Genomic DNA, 21,930 nt, shown 5'->3' with positions numbered 1-21,930 from the left:
TTCTTGCCTGGAGAATCCCATGGACAGGGAGCCTGGAGGGCTACAGTCTATAGCATCGCAAAAGAGTTGGACACGACTGAGGCACGTTTGGATGAGGCACGTTTGACCCATGACTGCCTCATCCGGGGCCGAGTGGCTCTCCCTGGAGCTGGGCAGCGAGTGGGCAGAAGACACCTACTGAACGAATTAATGAATAAACCCTCCTTTTACAGTCTTAGGATGTGGGTCTCCTGGGTCATGACACCAGGCCCGGGAACTCTGCCGGGCCCCTTCACACCAGTCATCGCAGGCCTAACGCAGCCTTGGACAGAGAAGACCCAGGCCCCAAGCCTCAGTTTCCTTGTTTATAGTGCAGCTTCTTAGGAGATGTGCGTGTGCGGGAGTGGCACTTGAAGGAGGCTGTGAGGGTCTCCATATGTCTCCAAGCCTGTCTGAGACGTCCGAGTGTGTGCTGCATGGCTGTTAAGTATCAGAGTGGGGATCTGAACCCAGAAATGGTGGGCTGGAGTCTGGATTCGGGACCTCCCTACTGTCTGGCTGTTTCCGAGGAAAGTTCTGGGCAACTCTGTTTCTGGAACTTTGCCTGGGTCACCAACGAAGTCACCTGCTTGATTGTGTGTATGTCAGCCTCTGCCCCAGTCCTGTGGGCACCCTTCACACGGGTGTGACATGCTGGGAGTCTGGGAGAGTGTGAACACTGGCGTGTGTGAGCACAAGTGTGAACGAACTTGCGTGTGTGTGTGAGCTTTGTTGTGTGAGTGTGTGTGTAAAAACCCATATGTAGGTGGCTGATCTGTGGCTGTTCCTTGAGTTCCCCAGCACACGTGTGTGTGTGTTTCCACATCTCTCTGCATGCTTCCGAATGTACTCAACCCCCAGGGAGTGGGCGAGCAGGCAGATGCCCCTCCTCCTAGGGAGACAGGTCATCAAAACACAGAAAGAAAGGAGGCAGAGAGCTCAGAGGAGGGGTTTGGGGTGGGGAGAAAGAAACTGAAAAAGATGGAGAGACAGCAAAACAGGGAGAGGAGCAGAGCTAGAGAGGCGCCCGCCGGGTCTGCCTGCTCTGGGGAGCGGCTCTTGTGAGCGAGAAGCCCCGCTGGCTCAGTCTGTCCATCAGCAGAGTTTCTTCAGTTTCAAATAACAACCTCTGCCTTTGGGGAGCATAAACGACCTGCCAGGTGCCGTTCTGAGCACTGCCCTCGGAAAGCCTCCATGAACCAGCACAGCCATCCTATCAGGCAGATACCTGCTACCACTCCCACTATCCAGGTCTGGACACTGAGACCCAGCGAGATGAAGCCACTTGCTCAATGTGCCACGGCCACCAGGTTGCAGAGGCGGGATTTGAACCCACATGGGTCAGCACTGCTCTCAATGGGCAAGGCTCTTCACCTCCCAGACTGTTCGTCTCCCAAGGGGCAGATGGAGAAGGCCATCTGTGAGCCACCATGCGTGAGGTGGATCCAATAGTCCTTCATCCCTCCCTCTATCCACATCTCTTTCGATCTGAGTTTGCAGCTCCCCACACACCCCACGTAAGGGGTGGACTGTATTTTTCTTCCTTTGAATCTGGGCTGGCTCTTCATGTTTCTGGGGGTCAAGAGAAGATAGTGGAGATAAAGACGGACTAGATCTGAGCCAGGGCCTCAAGAGGCCACAGGCCCCTCTGTTCTCTCTTAGGGTCCAACCAAGCCTGTATTCTAACTGAACAAGCCAAACAGCCTGCTGGTGTATGTCACCATGCAGCCCAGTGACTCCCGTTGTGCCCGGAGCCAGCGAGGGAAATCCTACCTGTGGCAAAGGTCAACTGGGGAAGAGGCCTGACGGGCAAAGGCTAATCAGGGCTCGAGGAACCCCCTGGACTTACCTAGCATCTACCCCAAAGAAAACTGGAGTCTGACTGCTTTACTATCTTACGCCTCTTACCAAGTCCTCTAATAATTACGGGGGCTTCCCCCCAACCACCTTTCTCTGAAAACATTAATTCAGAGCTGTAGTTTAAAAGTTCTCCTCGGCTTAATAGGAGTGTTCCAATCCAAGCCCCTCTGATAGCTTTCTAACTTGCATGACAAGTTTGTCCGGGCTCTTACAACTGAGAATGTGACTGTTTATAGCCTCCCAGCCATGCAAGGACAGAAAGCCTAATATTCTAAAATACAGGAATCTGTTGAAGAAGTTAAAATCATTAGAATAGTACTAAAAAAGATTTCATTGTTGAATCAATGTTTGCTGCAAAGTTTCCTCTATCTATTGTATCCTTGGAAATATATTAATCACATATAGAGAATATAAGTAGTAGCCTTTGATTTAACCACATCAGATCTTAAGTTAATAAGTTCCTTTCTTGCAGCTCACTACACCGGTGCCTTATAGGAATGTAACTTTGTTATGTGTCTAGCACCTAACTTTAGGAAAGTCACCTTAAAGGAAAAGTCTTTTACTTGCTAACTAACCTATTGTCAGGAGAGAGGGCCATAAAACTGTTAGCAGGCCCCCTGGCCAGAAGATGATGTAAACCACCTAAAAACTTTTATCACGAGATACACAAAAATAAGCCCTGATCCTGATAAGGGTCAAGACTGCTGACCCCACGTGATTTTGGCGTGACTCTATACCTCCCTTTCTCTGTTTCTTATGCGCATAACTTAGGGTATAAAAGCAGCACTGGAAAATAAAGTTTTGGGCCTTGCTCACTGAAGCTTGGTCTCCCCATGTCGTTCTTTCTCTTTTTCCATCCTTTTCTCTATTCTCCTTTTTCTGGTTGAGATCCTTGGAGCGCTGGGCCCTCTGCGTTTACTTATCTGCCTGGGCTTCTAAGACCCACTCGAGGGGGTGCCCTGGTGGGGTGCCTCCAGTGATTCGAGAGGGCGCCTGCGGCCTACATTAACAGAGCAAACCCCGTGCTGGGGTTTTATTGGTTTCCTGCGTAAACCAAGGAATCATCAGCCCCTGTCTCTCTCTCTCTTTCTCTCTCTCTCTCTCTGACGCCGACGCCGTTCATCCCGAGGATACCCTGGGCCATATTGAGGCTGGTCCCCGATACCGTTGTCCCCACTTCCTACAGCAGAGCCTCCTTGCTGACCCGTGACTGGGCAGAGATACACAAGAGAGCCCTGTTGAAGCCACCAGAACTGCCCAGTGGAGCCTAGTACACTAACCCATAGAAAAACGAGCTAAAAATTAATTGGCCTTTTGAATCATGAAGTTTTGGTGTGGTCTGTTACACGGTGATAGCTAACTGTTACATACAGAGGGCCTGGGGAGAGGGTACGGTACAGACTATCAATTATTGTTATAATTAGTAACTCATGAGCTTCAAACTATGAGAATTTGAATCCTGGAAGAGACCCACGAACTCAGATTGGTGGCTTTTTAAGACTTTATCATTAAAAAAAAGAGAAGACAACAGAAGAGGGAGGTAGGGGGAGAGGGGAAAGAGGGTGGTGGGCTGGGAGGATGAAGGGAACCTCCCCAAATGTCAAATCCAGGTGACCTTCCTTTCCTGATGGCCCCAGCCCACCCCCAATCCCTTCTCTGTCCTTGGGGTCGGGGGGTCCCCAGCCACCATCTTCTGCAGACCCAGGCCTGGGATTTCAGCTTGGGTTTTGGGCAGAGCTGAGGGCGCAAGTGGGGTGCAGGGCCCCACTTTGTCCTTGAGAGACCCTCGAGTGGGCGCTCAGGCCCCTCATGTCACAGCAGGGTCCCAGGGAGGTAGGCGTTGAGTTGGGGGGTGCGTAGGAGGTGGGCCAGGTGGTAACCGGAAGCAGGTAAGAGCCTGAAGCGGTCACAGTCCAGAGGGTGGGGTCTGTGAGGAGGAGAGCAGAAGCCAAGTCAGGAGGCGGGGGGGCGGGGGGGGCGGGGTCTGGACCTATATCAGGCCTTCTGTGCCGTCCCCATCAGCCCTAGAGGGAGAGGGACACACAGAGAGACAGAGGCAGAGAATCGGGACAGACATGGAAGAGGGAGAGAGACAGAGAGGAAGGAATAAAAAGACAAGGAGACAGTCAAGATAAAGTGATCGAGACGGGCGAGAGGGACGGACAGAGCAGGACAGAGAAGAGACCTAGAGATAATCAGAGATGGAGATGTGGAAAGAGAAAGAGAGCGAGAAACGGAAATAAAGAGAAAGCAAAGGAAAAGGCCGGGGTTGGGGAGAGAGAGAAGAGTGGAGAGAGAAGGCGGAGGAGAAAAGGCAGCTTCCTGGGGCAGCGGGAGGAGATGCTCCCTCCATCACCGCTGTCCCCGAGGTCCCCTGGGACCAGGGCCCGCCTGACCATGGCTGGTCAGGGCAGAGCTGTGATGCCCATGGACCCACCAGGCCCTGAACAAACCTGTCCATCTCTCTTCCCAGGCTCAATCTTCCAGAGTCCTCCATGTGCCAGCCCTCGCGGGTCTCCACTCTCATCTCCCAGCCTTTCTATGGGCCCTGAGTTCATTACTTACCCATTTGACTTACCAACTTCAGGCCAGCCCAGACCTTTGTTATGTGGGGTTGTGGGGGGAAGAGGGGTATGGCTCAAAGGACTGTCTCATAGCCTTTGCATATACTGTTCCTTCCTTTGCTGTATCACTCCTCTTATTCTCCTGGTCTCAGCTCCAAAGTCCCCTCCTCCAGGAAGTCCTCCCTGAACCTCCCAGCCTGGGTCCAATGCCCCCTCTGGGCTCTTCCAGTTCCTGGGTTCCCTCCTTCCAGCCCTGCTTCCTGTAGGTCATTACCGTCTAGGGACAGGCCTGTCTGGACTGTGAGCTGCATATGGGCAGGGCTGAGGTGGCATAGTCACTGCTGTGTCCCCAGCACCACCCAGCACAGGGCTGGGCACCCTGCTCTGGGTGGGCTCACTACGGGAGTCTGAAGGTCTTACAAAGGGTTGGCAGTAGCATAACCCCCAACCCAATGTCCCTAGACCTAGGACACTCACATTTCTCCTGACTTCAGCCTCTATAGATAATGCCACTCTCCTTCTAAGTTCAAACTCATCCCCATTGATCCTGGAAGACAAAAATGGAGTATTAGTGGTTGTTCACCACACACCTCCATATGCCCCCCTCCCCCTTCTTTCCTGAAGGGAATCCTCTGTCAGGACAAACTGAGTCATCATTTAAGAGGGTGGTGGTGGTTTACTTGCTAAGTCGTATCTGACTCTTGCGACCCCGTGGACTGTAGCCTGCCAAGCTTCTCTGTCTGTGGGATTTCCCAGGCAAGAATACTGGAGTGGGTTGCCATTTCCTTCTCCAGGGGATCTTCCCGACACAGGGATCGAACCCGTGTCTCCTGCTTTGGCAGGTGGATTCTCTACTTCTGAGCCACCAGGGAAGACTGTTTAAGAGGGTGCTGGTCCTTTAAGCAAAAATGGAACTTTCCACTGGATGGGTGAAGTCTGGAAGAAGCAAACTCTGGGAGGAAAACACAGGAAATCTGTGTTTGCATCTCCAACTCCCCTTTCATGCAAATGAAGCATTTCAAAACCGTAATCCCAGAAAGAGAGGCAGCATCTTGTTAGGGGCGGGACCTGGTGCCCTGGGGTGTGACTTATTTAAGGGGGCGTGGCCTTACCTGGAGGCCTGACGGTCACGTGTGACTGAGTTTCGGTGTAGCCCGCCATGGGCTGGCCCTCTGGGCTGAAGGCCGCACTCTGCCCTGTTGAGGGATGCAGGCTGAGCCCCAGGATGCCTGGTCCAGGCTTTGGCACTCCCCTAGAAACACGAGGCCCTCTGTCCCCACCTTCTCCCTGTACCTGTGCGGTTGGATTGATCGATCATTGGTTGCACGATGCGACGCCGGGCGTTAATGAACCTGGGAGCGGGTCGTGGAAACGGAGGCGGGTGCAAAGAATGAGTAGAAGAGAAGCCGAAATGAACACAGGGAGACAGAGAGCGAGTTGGCTAGAGAGGACAGACAACAGGGGCCGCCGGAAGAAAAGAGGCTCCGAGGGGCTGCGGGGCCTCCTTCAGCACCGCGGACAGCGCCCGGCCTCCCACCCTGGGCGGGCCCACGGACTGCCCAAGCCTCCTGTGTCACTCACCAGTTGTTGACTTGCAGGATGGTGAGCCCCGTGTCCTGAGCCAGCTGTTTCTTCTGTTCCTCTGAGGGGTACGGGTGCTATAGCCACCAGCGAGAGTTACCCGGCTTGCCTGGCTGCCCTTTGATCCCCAAGGCCTGGCCTGCCCAGGTTCCCCAGGGGGATTGGCGAGCATAAGCAGGGGCAGGGCTGGGAGAGCCATTATGTCTAAGCTTCTATGCTCCCCAGAGCCCAACGGAGGGAGGCAGAGCCAAGCTTTGGGCAATTACCCTTCATCCCCCCACCTCGCACCTCTTCCAGCAATTAGAGGCTAATTGGCCAACTCTCATTAGGAAGGTGGAGCTGGAGTGGGGGTGGGACTCCACCACCCCGGGGAACGGAGGCAAAGCCCAGCACCAGCCCTTGCCGAGTCCGTTAGGTCCTCGTGTATGTCTCTCCCTGTCCCAGTCTCTCTCCTTCCCTGTGTCTGGCTGGCTGGCTCTCCCCCTCTGTGACTCAACCTCCCTTGTGTCTTTCTTGCTCTGATTCAGTGCTCCCTAAATCTCCCCATCCCTATCTTCATTTCAGCCTCCCCTTGTCTATCTTCCTGTCTCTATTTTACCATCCATCTCCGAGAGGCAGAGGGGTGCAGCGATTAAGGCCGAACTGCCGGCATTTGAACTCACTTCGGGCTGCGAGACCTCCATCTCCTCATCTGCAAAATGGAGCTAATAATATCCCTACCCTCAGAGGGATGTTTGGCTGGATGGGGGATGATTGACAGGTGGGTGAGTGGGTGGGTGGGTTGGAGGGGAGGACTGGACGAGTCAGGAGTCCTTAGTGGCACCCGGCACACAGGTGGCATCCACGGATGTTTGCTCTTGTCAATTCCCATCTGCTTGAGAGTCTCTCTCAATTTCCCCCTGCCTCAGCCTCCCATCTCCAGCTCTCAGTCTACGCAGTCATCCTGCTCCATCCTCTCTCTGCCCACCCCACACCCAGGGCCCCAGCGCTCTCACCGAGAGGTGCTGAAACAACCAGGCTCTCATGATGTTGGTGGCCACCTTGGGGAAGATCCCTCTCTTCTTGTTCCGCCGCCGCTCCTGGTCCAGTTCCTCGTCCTCTCCCCCAGAGCTGGGAGAGGCCACGCTGGTGTCCAGTCCATCTCCTGAGTGGGGAGAGGGGTGCTGTGCTTGTGGACAGGGAAAGTGGGGGGGGGCAGAGGGACCCAGAACCCTCCTCTGAGGCACCACTGCACATCCCAGTGATCCTTGCCCCTCTGGAAGTCCTACCTGCTGTCTAACTTCCATCCTCAGCCTGACTCCCACCTTCCCCTCTGCTTCTCAAGTTGCTCACCTTGGTCACTGGAGTTGTCCCCACTCTGGGAGGCCAGGCCCCCGCTGGATGGACCTGGGGTCCCCAAATGTACAGACCCGCTGTCTTCATGGTCTCTAATCCATGTAGTATTCTGGAAAATAGGAGCTGGAAGTCAGCGTCAAAGCTTGGGGTGCAATATACTACAGTGACTAAGGCCATGGGCTCTGGAGCTGGGACTCCTGAGTGTGAAGCCTGTCTCTTTCTCTTTGCTGGCTGTGTGACCTTGGGCAAGTCACTTCACCTCCTCTGTGCCTCAACTGGAAAAACGGAAAGCAATGACCATCCAACCTACCCCCTCCCAGAGCGTGGTAAGGATTCAGTGAGTTAATTTATGTAAAGGCACATAGCAACCGTTCAGTAAAGATGAGCTTGTACAGATCTCCCGCACCTCATCTGAAATCCTTGGAAACCAGCACTGTTGCAAAATTCAAAACTTCTCACATCTTTCAGCAGTAAAACCAGGGCACATGCCGTGAATTTCCTAACACCCACGGCAGGGTATGGGGCTTAACCTCGTCATCAAACTCATTAACATTTCTGCAACAAAATGGATGAATAGTTAACTAAGTGGAATAAATAAAGGCTATAAATAGCCTCTCATTAGTTCAGGTCAGATTTTGCTGCCAAATGAGCTTGCACTAAACTTACGGGAAAAAAACCCCATCAACTTTCAGTTTTCGGAAATTTGGGGGGCTCCAAATTACAAATCAGAGAGTCCAGGGCCATATTTTCTTTATCCAAACTCCTACACATTTTGAGGATTTGATGATGCATTGAATTTACCTCTTTCCCAGCTTTGTGTCCCAGGAGGCCTACCGACCCGTATAGACATATCAAGGAGCATCAGGACTTTGTCATTCAATTGTTGGGAGGCAGATTGGGTGAAAATGGGGGTGGAAACAGCCACAGGCTGTTGCTGAGCCCCAGGGTGACCCCCTTCCCCTGTTGAATGTCCTAGACCCTGCCCACTGCCTTGTAATCAGTCCCCCAGCCCTGCAAATAACAGAGTGGATGCATCATCTGTGTTCTGCCAGGGCTCAGCCTGAAACACTTGGTAGCTTAGAGAAGTTTCCTCTAAGGAGGAAACTCAGAAGGGCTCACAACATCTGTGCAGAATGTAGTGTTTGTGGGCCTTGGGGATGGGTTGTGTGCAGACTGTAGGATCATTAGGTCTGAAGGCTTTTGAGCATTGTTGGAACTGTCACCCTCCCCTTCTGGTGCTGGATCCATTCGGATGCTGTGGGTGCATGCATGTTAAGTTGCTTCTGTCATGTCCGACTCTCTGTGACTCTATGGATTGCAGTCCACCAGGCTCATCTGTCTATGGGATTCTCCAGGCAAGAACACTGGAGTGGGATGCCATGCCCTCCTCCAGGGGATCTTCCCGACCCAGGAATTGAACCCGTGTCTCTTATATCTCCTGCATGGGCAGGCGGGTTCTTTACCACCAGCAGAACCAGCGCACCTGATGCTGTCCTGAGTCTGCCATGCGGCATGTAAGTGTGAACATGATTATGTCCCTGCCCATCATGGCAAGGGCGTCCCTGGAGAGGAGGCGTCTGTGATGTGGTTGTCACCTGGGCGGAGCTGAGACACGCAGTGGTGTTTGGGCATGGTTGTGTCACTCTCGGAACTGGCCAAGTGGCTGTATCTGACAAGGGCAAGGCTACGTTTAGTTTTGTAAGCTTGTGGCTTTGGTTCTAAGGGCCGGGAGTATGTGTGGTTATCCTGATCCCTGCATGAGCTGCCAGGCGACTCCATGACTCTGTGTGTGGAGGGAGGTGTCATGGCCGTGGGAGTGTGTCGGTGACTGAGTGGAGATATGGAGTATGACTGAGCCTCCGAGGGAGTTGCAACGGCTCAGCACACGCGCAGGGTGTACCACTGAGAGGGGGCGTATTATCGGTTGTTGAGCCTCCCCTGTGGCTCAGCTGGTAAAGAATCCACCTGCAATGCAGGAGACGTAAGAGACGTGGGCTTGATCCCTGGGTCGAGAAGAGCCCCTGGAGAAGGGAAAGGCTACCCACTCCAGTACTCTTGCCTGGAGAGTCCCATGGACAGAGGAGCCTGGTGGGCTACAGTCCACAGGGTCGCAAAGAGTCGGACACAACTGAAGCGTCTTAGAACACGCACTCATGGGCAGAGACTCAGCTGTGACTTCTGTCTGCGCATGCGCAAGTCTATGTACTTGTGGTGCGGCTATGCGCCTGTATTTGGGGGCGGGTGTCGTGTTGTATAATTGTTGAGTGTGTCGATAGCGTGACGGCCTTGTGGGCGTGGGCCTCCTCAGGATCTGCATGGCTGTTGTGTGATTACTACCTGGGTGCTCACGTCTATGAAACTGTCGTCTGATGGTATCTGAGACTGAATGGATCTGGAGCCACGTGGTCATTGACTGGCAAGGTATGTGCCCACGCCAGCTGAAGTCCGACTGTTAGGGGGTTGGGGTAACACGTGTGTGCATGAGCGCAGGTACTGTGGCTGCTCTGGGTACAAGTGTGACTGCAGCTGAGTTTGTATGGCAGGAGCTGGGGCCATTTGGGTGGCTACTTTATGCCTGGGGTCTGTCCACCGCGCGCGCGCGCACACACACACACACACACACACACACACACACACATACTCTAGAACGGCAGTGTCTCAGTCAGGGTGTGAGATCTGTGACCCTGCTATGCTGCTGGGCTGTGTGAGTTTAAGAGTGCAGTGCATGTTATCGCCTGGCTGTGAGTGTACTGGTTTGTGTGGCTGTGTGTGAACCTGTGTGGGTGTAGCCCAGCTCACAGTGGGTATCTGCAGCTGTTGGGGAGTATGTGCGTGCTTCCGTCCAGCTGGACCACAGTCTGTACAGCTGTGGCATAGTTGGTGCATGTTCCATGGTCAGGCTGTGGCTGGATGTGCCTGCCTGAGGCTGTTTCATGTTGCGCGTGCCCCACCCCCAGCTCTCTGGGCATGCCTTCCGTGGCAGGGCGGTGCTTCCTGCCCCCTGCCGAGCCCACCTGGTCTGGGAGGCTGGGGCAGGAGGCCGGGTAGTCGTCGAGGTCTTCTCTGCAGCTGCTGTCCCGATCCTCGATGACCAGGTCGATGGGCATCTTCCCCTTGAGGCAGGTGATGTAGCGGTGACAGAAGTTGTCGCACAGGTCGTGGACCTGAAGGGGGCACCGGGGTACTGGGGGGGGCCACCCGGGGGCCAGGGCTGGGGTGCACGGGGTGGGGGTGGCCTTCTGCTCCAACTCTGGTAGGGAGGGAGCCTGAAGGAGGGGCGGAGGGGGCACGAAGGGGAGGGATGGGGGCGAGGGAGGGCGTGAGGGGAACTGAGAAGCATTTACCTTCTCCAGCTCCAATAGGTGGAAGCGTAGCACTTGAATGGCCTGTATCATCTGAAAACAGACAGAGGAGGGGGGAGAGGGAGGGAAGGGGGAGGGAGACAGGAGGAAGAGGAGGAGGTGAGAAAAAGAAGGAGCAGAAGGAGGCGAGGAGGAGGAGCAGGAAGAACAGAGACAGAGAAACAGAAAAAGTGCATTGGATGACAGAGAGCGTACAAAGAGAGCAAAGACCAATCGACAGAGGCAGAGAGAAATTGACAACAGAGACGGAGACCCAGGATTAAGGAACAAGGCAGTGTGAGATTGAGATCAGAAATAAAGAGAAGCAAGAGGTGCAAGAGACAGAGGAGCACTCATCACAAGAGGGGTGAGCTAAGGTCAGCTCCAATCAAAACACCCCATCCTTTGCCTGCGTGGCCTCTGATCTGGGTCCCACCCTTCACCTGAAAACTACATTTCCCAGAGTCCTTTGCCAAAGGGTTCAGCCAATAGGAAGCCTTGGTGGGAGCTGGACCAGGAAAGGAAGGGACAAGCTGGGGTATTTATCCCTCTCTCTGCCTCTCTTCTCTTTCTTTCCCTTCTCTCTCCTCTCCTCTCTCCTTTGCAGCCAAGTGGTTTCATTTATTTAGGTGTGGACTCTGTTCTGCTCACTGATAGAACTAGCTAACTTAATAAGTCCCCAATCTGTGCCAGGCATTGACTCAGTATATACCCAGAATGGGGCTTCCCCGGTGGCGCTAGTGGCAAAGAACCCTCCTGCCAATGCAGGAGATATAAGAGACGTGGGTTCGATCTGTAGGTCAGGAAGATCCCCTGGAGGAGGAAATCCTACCCACTCCAGTATTCTTGCCTGGAGAATCCCACGGACAGAGAGGAGCCTGGCGTACTCCAGTCCATAGGGTCTCTAAGAGTTGGACACGACTGAAGCGACTTAGCACGCACATACTCCCAATAGCCTTACACGATAGAAATTATTACTAGTTACTCTTTACAGATGAGGGAAAAGGGCCCAAGGAGGTAGAACTTCTTGCCCTGGATCTTAGAACCAGTAAGGGATTTGAACTCAGGTCATTGAGTCCCTGTTCACAAACTCTAAGCTCCACTGCACTGCACTGCAAATAGGCAAACATTATCACTATTTGAGGACGTGGGTCAGGTGGTCTCCTCTCCACTCCCACAATCAACCCCAGGGCTATGGAGGCTGGAACAGGAGACCCCCTTGGAGGAGGGGGTGTTGGGGAGGGCCCAGGTCTCACCAGATTGTCCAGCTCTGGGTTGGAGGAGAAGAGGGGCCTCTCGGAGCGGACCTGGGAGAAAGAGAGAGGTGGGGGAGGGCACACCCCATCTCCTGCCCACGCCCCCCGCCACGTCACTGGCTCTCCCGGAACACCGCGGATGGTGGGTGCCCACCTGCTTGGCAAAGGCCGCAATGTCTTCGTTGAAGGAATCGGAGGAGCAGACGTCACCGCCTGGGGGTGTGCCCAGCCCAGTCCCAGCCCCATCACGGGGAGAACATGTGGCCAATTCACATTTCTCAAAGACCAGGGCCAGCAGCGGGAAGAGCGGGTGGCTGGGGGAAGCAGGAGGAGAGAGGGTTCATGAGGGGTGGGCGGGGGTGGGGTGGGGCTGGGAGGTGGACAGGAGACCCAGAGGAAAGAGATGGAGAGACAGACGCAGAAGGAGAGAAACATATCCAGAGAGACAAAGAAACGGGGTGGGGGGGGCGCACCCAAGAGCCCTCAGCCTTGTCCCACTCACCCATAGATCTCATCTTTCTCCCTCCTCAGGCCGTCACTGTCCAAGCCCGGGGGCTGGGGAGGCCGGTGGGGGCCATAGGGCCCGGGGGCTCTCGGTGCCGAGGACACTGCCTCTGAGAAGCCAGCCAGGGCTGCGGTGCTGTCCACGATGCCAGGGTAGTGGGGCAGCTCATCGTACTGGGTGGGGAGGTGAGAGGGGAAGCCCCAGGGAGGTGTCGACACAACAAGAAACCTCCCTACCCTCTCACCCAGGAGGTGCCCCCGCCCTGCCCAGCCACCTGCCCTCCTGTCTGCGTAGAGCTAGCTGGGTGGGACCGAAGGCCCCATCCTCAAGCTTTCACTTGGATCCATGGACTGTGAAAAATGTCCCATCAGAGATTCCTGATGTATGGGCAGGAGGGTCCAAGGGAGAGAGACTGACCCAGGTCTCAGATCTGAGGGTCGGGGGGTCAGGGATTGGCTGGTTGGTAACGCTCAGCTTCTCCCGGAGTGAGGAGGGGAGAGATATTCAGAGAGAAGGGGAGAGAAGAGAGAGGCTGGGAGGGAAATGAGAGAGAGAGAGAAAGCTTAGAGGGAGGAAGAGAGACAGAAAGAGAAATGTTGGGAGAGGCAAAAAAAAAAAAAAGGCAAAGAGAGAAAGAGACAAGAGATGAGAGATGCAGAGAAGAGGGAAGAGCAGAGAGGGAGGGAGACAGGGAGATGGGGGCCGAGAGGCAGAGGAGGGGAGAGAGGGGACGGGAGAGAGAGGAGCAGGAGGGAGAGATTGATGTTTGCTCATGGACACTGCCTATCAAAGCAGTGCATTGTTTGTACACAAATGTGCGCATACAGTCTCCCCGACTTCAATTTCATTTCACAGACCAGTATGCATGTCTGAGTGCATCTTAACAACTTGTCACACTCCACTCCCCATGTGAGCCCACCATACACACACACACACACACACACACACACACACACACACACACACACACACAGCCAAAAGCCAGGCTCAGGAATGAATGAACAAATGAAGGCATCAGACATTTAGCACCGTGCCTGGCACACATTCAACACACACTTGTTGAAACCAAGTATAACCCGGCACAACCGCACAAACCCACTTGTGCCGACCGCCCCAAAGAGAAGCCAAGCTTGAGATTTCTCTCTCCTATCATCACAGAAGCAAACGCACCGGGGAAGCCAGGGAAACCTGAAGGCACCCAGGTCCCACCCTTTCCTTTGAGGGAGAAACTGAGGTTGGAAGAGGCAGAGGGACTGGAAAGGGGGAAGTCCAGCGTTCCTGCCAGCGCGGAGGGCTCTGAGTGTGTGTCTCTGCCCTCTTCTCCTAACTTCTCCTGAATCCTGAAGTTGAATCCAACTGCCCCCCACCGCTCATCGCCGCACATCTCAGGACGTCCTGGAATCCTGCGGTGTCCCTGCCCCCCCAGCCCCACCTCTACTTCCAAAGGTGCATGCTCACCTCTTCGCTGACCTCTCATCCCCCAGGCCCAGGAGAGAGAGAATCCCCTGGCCCCGCCTGGCCAGACCCACCTCCCCAGCCCTGTCCCCACCCCTAACCCTCCGGGAGGACTTGGAACAAAAGTAGACCGTGGAGAAGGATGGGGGAGGGCAGAAAGAGAAAGCGGGTAGGATAAAGGACCTGGGATGGAGGGGGAGACCAGAGGCAGGGAGAGCGGAGGAGAGAAAGAGACGGCGGAGGGAGCGCGACGGGCTGAAGGGGGCCACAGCTCCCCAGGGAGGCGATGGAAGGATGGGAAGGGGGCCGGGGGTGCGACGACCGGCCGGGGCGCAAGATCGCCCGCCCTCACACCTACCCTCCGGGCCATGGGCTGATGCCGGCGGCAGCTCCCGGGTCCCTCCAGGGCCTGGCCGGCGGGGAGGGCGCAGCCGGGGGCAGCGGCCCCAGATGGCCCGCGGTGCCGACGCCAGGGGGTGGGGCAGGAGGCTGGGTGCCCGGCCCCCCCACCCCCACCGCTGTCAGCGGCAGGCGCGCGGCAGTGCGGAGGCCCCGAGCATGGACCCCCAGCCTCCTGCCCCCGCGGGGGTCACGGCGAGGCAAGGGGCGAGCCGGCGAGGGAGGGCCGCCCGAGGCCCCCTCCCCGGGGCCCCCAGTCCCTCCCCCGGGTCCTGGGAGGAGGGAGCCCGCCCGAGGCCCGGGGACCGCGCGGCGCGGGGCGGCGGGGGGCGCGCGGCGGCTCCCAGCGCGGCGCGGGGTCCCGGCGTTGGCGGGCCGGAGGGATGCTGGCGGCTCCGGCTCGCTCTCCCCCGCTCCCGGTCTGCCTCTCTCTGTGGTCACATCCGGAAGTTCCACGGCGGAGATGCTTAACCCGCTGTCCGCCGGCGGCTGGGCCGCGGGCCGGGCGGGCGGGGCGGGGGCGTCCGGGGCCTCCCGCCGCCGGCCTCCCCTCGGCGCTCCCGCGGCTGCGGCCGCGTTCGGGGGCGGCCGTTCGTGCGGGAGCCTCGGCGCGTCGGGTCCGCCCGGCCCCCACCCCGCCGGCCTCCCTCTCTCCGCGTCGCCCCTCTCCCCCCACCGCGCTCGGGTCTTCTCCGCCTTCGCCCGCTCCCGGCCGCCCCGGGTCCTCGTCTGTCCGTCTCTCCGCTTTCCACCCTTCCCCGGCTCTCTCTCCCCGCCCCCTGCTTCACTATTTCCTCTAGATCTTCAAGTCTCTGCGTCTCTCCCTTTCTCTCTCCCATCTCTGCCCCTCCCCATCCGTCTATGCCTCTCTCCCGACCCCCCCGACCGCCAGAGGCCCTCTCATCAGCCCCTTTCCCGCCTCACCCTTTCCTTGCTCTCTCTTTCTCCCTGTCTGTCTGTCTGTCTCGGACTGTGAGACCGATCAGAGGAGAAACAGAGGCTGCAGGTCCCCAAACCCCTTTCTCTACTTTCTCTTCTTGCTCCAGACCACCCCTCCCCACCCCCCAACTTCCCACCTCTGGGAGACAGGGACACTTAAGTGCTTCCCTGAAGCCATCTGTGTGTGTGTGTGTGTCCTTGGCTGTGTCTGTCTGTGTGCCCGACTGTTGGTTCATGCCTGTTATGGGTGTGTTGTTTCTGTGTATGAATATGGTGTGTTTGGGGTGTTTCAGTGTGTGTGCCTAGAAACCTCACTCTGTCCCTCTGCCCACTTTTGACCTCTGCCTTTTGCAAGTTTCTTAGCCTGTATCCCCCCCAGCAGTTCTCAGGAGTTTGTGGTGGAATCTCCGAGACTGAAGGTTAAGATGTGGCTGGTTATGCATCCGCCGGAGATTAAAGGATTCCCGCAGGAGCCTTGGGCCCAGGCAGCCTTTGAAACTGATGTTCTAGTGAAATAAAGAAGGTATCTGCAACAGAAGTTTATTGCGCACCTACTGTGTGCTGGGTGATGTTCTGGAGATGTCACAGGGAGCAAAAGACCACCTTTCCTGGCCTCCTGGTGCTCACATGCTGCTGGGGATGGTGTAGGGGAGAGAGGAGAGTCAGGTAAAGAAATGAGTAAGTATAAAATCACACTGGAGGTGATCAGTGCTCTGAGATGAAGCAGAATAAAGGCAGGGAAATGACAAAAGCTGGACAGGCAAGTTCTCAGGGGAGGCGTCATCTGAGCGGAAGCCTGAAGAAGAGCATGGAGGGAGCTCTGCAGGTGTCTGCCTAGCATGCCAGGCAGATGAGTGGCAGGTGCAAAGGGCCTGGGGCAGGAATGTTTTCTGGGCCAGCAAGGGCAGGATGTGGCATGGAGGTGGGGGGAGGGAGAGCAAGACCCCTGGGATTCGTTCTCTCACTGGCTTTTTCTATAGTAGGGTCTTTGGAAAAAAAAAAAAAAGGCATGTGTTTCGTTTGTTGATTTTAAAATTTATTTCTTTCTGCCTGTGCTGGGTCTTCATTGCAGCATGCAGGCTTCTCATTACACTGGCTTCTCTGTTTGTGGGATGTGGGCCCAGTAGTTTCCGCCCGCTGGCTCAGTGGCTGTAGCTCGTGGGCTTAGGCGCTCCACAACATGTGGAGTCTTCCTGGACCAGGGATTGAACTGCACTGGTAGGCAGATTCTTTACCACTAGACCACCAGGGAAGTCCTTACATGTGTTTTTTCTTAATTTTTTCTTATTCGCTTTATTTTTGGCTGTGCTGCATCTTCATCGCTGCATGCAGGCGTTCTCTAGTTGCGGCGAGCAGGGCTGGCTCTCCAGTTGCGGTGCACGGGCTTCTGACTGCAGCGGCTTCTCTAGTCGTGGAGGACCGGCTCTAGAGCGCAGGCTTCATAGTTGTGGTGCATGGACTTAGTAGCTCCTTGGCATGTGGGATCTCCCCAGACCAGGGATCGAACCAGCATTGCAAGGTGGATTCTTAACCCCTGGACCGCTAGGGAAGCCCTTCAGGAGGGTCTTTATCCTCTGGTGACCTCAGATTCTCAAGGGGATGTGTAAGTGGGTATCAGGAGGCCTGTGAACTCCCTCAAGTCTTCCTGGCAAAGTATGGACCTGCTGCCTATGTGATTTTACAGGGAGATGGCCCATAGTTTTCATCCTATGACCAAAAAGCATGCTTGACCCTCAACAGCTAGAAACCATCAGCCCAGAGGAAGAACTCTAAAAAAGAAATGAGGTAGAGATCCAGAGAGAAGGGGACAGAAGTTGGAGGAGACAAAGACCCAGGGAAAGGAGGGACAGAGGTGGGCAGACTGAGTCTCAGAGAGAGAGGAGGGGGCTGAGAGGGCTGGCTGGAGACCATACCCCCACCCCTGCTGGGCTCTCTACGGATATTTTTATGACCCTCATAAACAGCTCCATCTCTGCCACACCCTGCTGCTCCCTCCTCCTCCTGTCTGGTGGAAATTAAACAAAACCACCCAGGCCCCAGGGAAGGGGTCTTGCTGGAGTTACAGCAAGAAGGACTTAGGTTAGTACAGCAGCAGCACTTCCCAGAGGGGGAGGCGTGTTGGAGGGCTATGGGGGGAGGGCGAGGGTGATGGCGCCGGTACCCCCATCCACCCAGGGCTCAGCTGCGCATCCACACGACCCACCCCCTTGCCTCTGTCTCATCCGGGAGGACTGTCCCTGACTCTTGTCCTCTGACCACCCTCCCAACTCGGCACACCACCAGCCTTCCTCCCTGGCCATCTCTGGGTCTCCTCCAAGGATCTGGGGTCCAGACCCACCTCAGATCAGCTCTTTCCTTTCTAAGCCTCAATTTCCCCATCAGCTGAATGAGGGGGCGGGGAGTGAGTGATGGCGAAATGGTTAAACTGGAAGGTGCCGGGACACCCAGACTCCGGGCCACCTTGACTGAGTCTGGGGTCCTCATCCCAATGGATGCTCCCCCTGAAACTCTCCCAGGCACTATTCCTCGGGTGACACTGGCCCTTTAAGGAAGGCAGAGGGGTAGAGAAGAGCCTTTAATCACTGCCACACGCACCCCGCCCCCCAGATAGGGGTTTTGGAGCAGAAAATTAATTTAAATCACTTTTTAATTAAAGATGCAAAGCTCTTCTGGGTGCGCCCCCTCTCCCCTCCCCCTACAGCCCTCAGTCAAGGCTTAGGGTGGGGGAGTCTGGGATCTAGGCCCCCAGCTTCGCTTTGGGTCTGGAGGGGCGTGCTGAGGTCCCCAGGCCCAAGCTGATCCTGAAGGCAAGAAGGATGGCCCGATCTGACTGTGATGGGGGTCCGGGGTGGGAGGAGTGGATGGAAGGAAGGAAGCAATTGTGTCTTAACTGGGTGGGGGTCTGGGTGAGGCCAATTTGGGGGGCTGAGTGGCTCGAGAAGAGGTGAGAACAGAGCAGTGGAAAGAAAGAAAAAAGAAAAGGGGGTCAGACCGAGTCCCAGAGCGATGCGGAGAGAGCAGAGAGGGGGAGAAACTGAGGAGAGAGAGGAAGGGAGAGACACACAGAGGGACGGGGATGGAGACCAGAGTTACTCCTCTCATCGCTCTGAGCTCAGCCCCCAAACAAGGAGGAGGGGCTTGGACTCTTGAGCATAAATCTTTTTAATTAAAGAGAAGAGCAGGGGAGAATAGGAATGTCTGGGAGAGAAACTGATGGGAAAGGCCAGAGGCTGGAGGGGGGACAAGGGTGGGGGCTGGCTTTCTCACTCCCTCTGCCCCAGCCTGTCTCACCAGACACACACACACACCCAGACACACACACACCCAGACACACACACACCCAGACACACACACTGGCTCTCTCACTCCCTCTGCCCCAGCCTGTCTCACCCAGACACACACACACACACACACACACACACACACACCAGCCCAACTCTCTGGGACCTCAAGCCTCCTCTGCAGAGCTGTCTCCCTTCAGTGGCTCTTGGCTGGACCCTTGGACCCTTTGTCCCAGGCAGGGGAGGGGGCCGGTGGGTCCAGGCCTGGCCCCCGGCTGGCAGGTGCCCTGTGTTTGCTGGTTGTCTGCATCCGTGAGGTGTTGTGTGGGCCCCGGTGTGCAGGAATCTGGAAGCCTCTTACCTGCTCTCATGCCTTTCCCTCTGGATGTGTGTTTGGGCTTCCCTCATGGCTCAAATGGTAAAAGAATCTGCCTGCAATGAGGGAGACCTGGGTTCAGTCCCTGGGTGGGGAAGAACCCACTCCAGCATTCTTGCCTGGAGAATCCCCATGGACAGGTGAGGCTGGAGGGCTACAGTCCATGGGGTCGCAAAGAGTTGGACATGACTGAGCGACTAACACACACTCTGGATATGTGTGTCCTGATATGTTTCTTCATCTGTATGTGCGTGCGTGTGAGTGCATCTCAGCAGAGGCACAGACTCCCATGTGAACACCAGCCTTAGGAGGGGTCTCACCCCCTAATCCCATCCCAGGCCTTAGACCACCCCTGTTGATCTGGGGGACCTCCCAGGTCTCCCCAACACTGGTTCCTCCAGCGTGGCGTCCAAGCTGTCAGTGGCGGGTGGGAAGGAACCCTGCCGGAGCAGCTCAGCACTCTCGCAGCTTCTCTCCTGAGCCTGCCAGCTCCCTGCCTCAGTTTCCCCCTTTGTCATCAGCTATGTCCCCCTTGCCCCCCCCCCCCCGTCTCTCTCCGAGGCCTGTATCTCAGAGGCAGGGGAAGAGCGGGTCCTGAGTCAGGGGCCCCCGTGGCTGTGTTTCTGTCTTGGGTGTCTGTCTGTCTTTCCAGCCGCCTGCCTCACGCGTCTCTCGCTCTGCTTTTCTGTCTCTTTCTCTGGACGATCTCTCCGTGTCTCCGTCTCCTTCTGTCTCTCCTGCTCCAGTCTCTCCTATTCTCTTCCTCTCCGTCGTCTCTGGCCTGTGACTCCAAACCTCTCTGCGCCCCCACCCCTGTCCCCGAGTTTCTGCCTTCCCGCACCTCGCTGCTGCCCGGGCCTCTCCTAGACTCCTCGCCGTTCCTCCCCGTGTGCCTGGCCCGGCTCCAGGAGAAGGAAACATTTATCTTGGTGAGCGCCCCCAGCCCACGCCCCTCCCGCCCGCCGCCAGGCCATCCATCACCGGAGCTGGTGACTCCGGCGGCTCATTTGTCACCCGAGCAATCACACCGTCAGGCAGGGCTCGGCAGAGGCCGCGGGGGGACCGGGCCTGGCCCGGCGGGGGAGGGGCACAGGCCGGACTCCCCCGCCGCCAGCCGCCTTCCCGTCTCTCCGGCCTTTCTCTGCCTTTTCCTCTGAATCTGCCTCCGTCTCCGTTCTGAGTCTCGCCGCTTCACTCCTTCTCCCCGCGCCTCTCCCCTTCCTCTTTCGCTGTGCCCTTAGCTGTGTGTCCGTCTGTCCGTCTCTGCGTCTTTTCCTCTCCGTGCGCGTCTCTGTCGCCACCTCAGTGGCGGCCTCTCTTAGGCTTTGTGTGCTGGGTAAGAGGCCGGAGGATTACTTTCAACCTGGGACCGTCTCTGCCGGAATCTCTCAGCCTCTCCCACCTTCCTCAGCGCGGCGTGTTAGGGCTCTGGTTTCCCTCTCAGTCGTTCTCTGTCTCGTCCGGTCATTCTCTGTTACCCTCCCCACACCCGATGATGTTTCTTCTGGGCCCCCTCCTTCCCCTGCTCCCTCCCTCCTGCCTCTTGTCTGTTCCCCTTCCCCTCCACCCTGCGGTCCCTCCTCGCCTGACCCCAGCTGCCCCCTTCCAATCCATCATCCTTGACATTTCCTTCCCTCCACCTTAGGAGGAGAAAATTGCAAGGAGAGGGCAAGGGGGGAGGAGCTAGCGGGCAGGCACCCTGGGAGCCCCTGGAGGCCTTCTCCCCGCCCCAGTCCTGAGTTGTCTGGAAGTCCTCCTGAGAGTCTGACTTCAGTCCTCAGGGGGATGGGAGGACACAGAGGAGATGCCGGGAGCAAGCCCATCCCTGTTGCTGGGATTGCAGAAGCTGAGTGCTGAGAAGGGAGCTGGGGGTGTGGGGCCAGGGGAGGGGGAGACCTGGGCACAATTGTGCCCCCCTCATTCCTTGGTGCCTAAGGAACTTCCCTGGTGGCTCAGATGGTAAAAAATCTTCCTGCAGTGTGGGAGACACAGGTTCGATCCCTGGGTTGGGAAGATCCCCTGGAGAAGGGAATGGCAACCCACTCCAGTTTTCCTGCCTGGAGACTCCCATGGACAGAGGAACCTGGCAGGCGACAGTCCATAGGGTCACAGAGTCAGACACAACTGAGCAACTGACATGTATTTTCCCGGGGGAAGAGGGAAGTCCCATTCACACCCCTCTGACCCCACAGCAGCCGCCAACGCTGGCACCTGTGACTCTCCCCTGAATGAAACAGCCCTCCCTTCCATCAGCCGGGAGTTAATAAAGACCTCAAATTCTTCACTGCAGGTTGGGCTCCCAACGGGGGCTCTAGAATCCCCAGTGGACCTCACTGCCCATAGGAAGTGGGCGACCTGTGCGTCAACACAGCCCTTAATGCTTTCCTTCCCTGTCTCTCCTCCAGTATTTCCTGGAATCACCTTACAAACAAGCCTGGGACAGTGGCCAGCCAGGGACATGGTGGACGCGCAGAAAGAGGGTAAAAGGAGAAGGGAGTCCCCCCCGCCCCCAGCTATGATGGTTAATTGTATATGTTCATTTGACTAAGCTATCGATCGTGCCCAGAGTCAAGATTACCCTCCATGATGAGGGTTGGCCTCACCCAATCCATTGAATGCCTTAAGAAAAAAAGTTCTGCTTCCAGACTGTCTTCAGATTTGAGCTGCAACCTCGGTGCTTCCCTGAGTTCCACTGATTTTGGACTTTCCAGCCTCTACAATCACATAAGCCAATTATTTAAAATAAATATTTTATTATCTATTTATCCATGCATCCTATTGGTTCAGTTTCTCATGCTACCACGTGGATGGACCTTGAAAATGTTACTCATGCTGAGTGAAAAAAGTCAGTCACAAAAGACCACGTATTGGACTTCCCTGGTGGTTCAGTGGTTGAGAGTCTGCCTGCTAATGCAGGGGACGCAGGTTCGATCCCCGGTGCGGGAAGATCCCACATGCCGTGGAGCAACTAAGCCCAGGTGCCACAACTGCTGAAGCCTGTGCTCTGCAACAGGAGAAGT

The 21,930-nt window shown here is 56.2% G+C and overlaps 1 protein-coding gene and 1 long non-coding RNA gene across 4 annotated transcripts; one reads left to right on the top strand and one right to left on the bottom strand.

Annotated features, from left to right (window-relative positions):
- Positions 1–3,347: 3,347 nt before the first annotated feature.
- Positions 3,348–14,434, bottom strand: MEIS3 (Meis homeobox 3). 3 transcript variants are annotated; one of them, XM_055411747.2, is made up of 13 exons: positions 14,274–14,434; positions 12,458–12,633; positions 12,110–12,269; positions 11,956–12,006; positions 10,703–10,753; positions 10,373–10,522; positions 7,356–7,467; positions 7,019–7,167; positions 6,024–6,100; positions 5,736–5,794; positions 5,555–5,638; positions 4,920–4,989; positions 3,349–3,805 (listed from the first exon to the last, which is right to left on the bottom strand). In XM_055411747.2, exons 1-12 carry the CDS (start codon positions 14,283–14,285, stop codon positions 4,940–4,942), a joined length of 1,131 nt encoding a protein of 376 aa, XP_055267722.1. In that variant the 5' UTR covers positions 14,286–14,434; the 3' UTR covers positions 3,349–3,805; positions 4,920–4,939. The 3 variants fall into 3 exon arrangements, with proteins under 3 accessions (XP_055267720.2, XP_055267722.1, XP_055267723.1); XM_055411748.2 differs by having other exon boundaries at positions 10,373–10,471; XM_055411745.2 differs by having other exon boundaries at positions 3,348–3,805; positions 10,373–10,753.
- Positions 14,435–19,684: 5,250 nt separating this feature from the next.
- Positions 19,685–21,615, top strand: LOC148774328 (uncharacterized). Its single transcript, XR_016035827.1, has 3 exons — positions 19,685–19,839; positions 21,316–21,390; positions 21,477–21,615. It is a non-coding gene; the product is annotated as an uncharacterized LOC148774328 (long non-coding RNA).
- The last annotated feature ends 315 nt before the right edge of the window (positions 21,616–21,930 follow it).

Source organism: Moschus berezovskii, chromosome 22, assembly GCF_049115385.1.
Source record: "Moschus berezovskii isolate FMDL1 chromosome 22, NW_MosBer_1.0, whole genome shotgun sequence".
NCBI classification, from domain to species: Eukaryota; Metazoa; Chordata; class Mammalia; order Artiodactyla; family Moschidae; genus Moschus; species Moschus berezovskii.
This window is presented reverse-complemented; position numbering and strand designations above follow the sequence as displayed.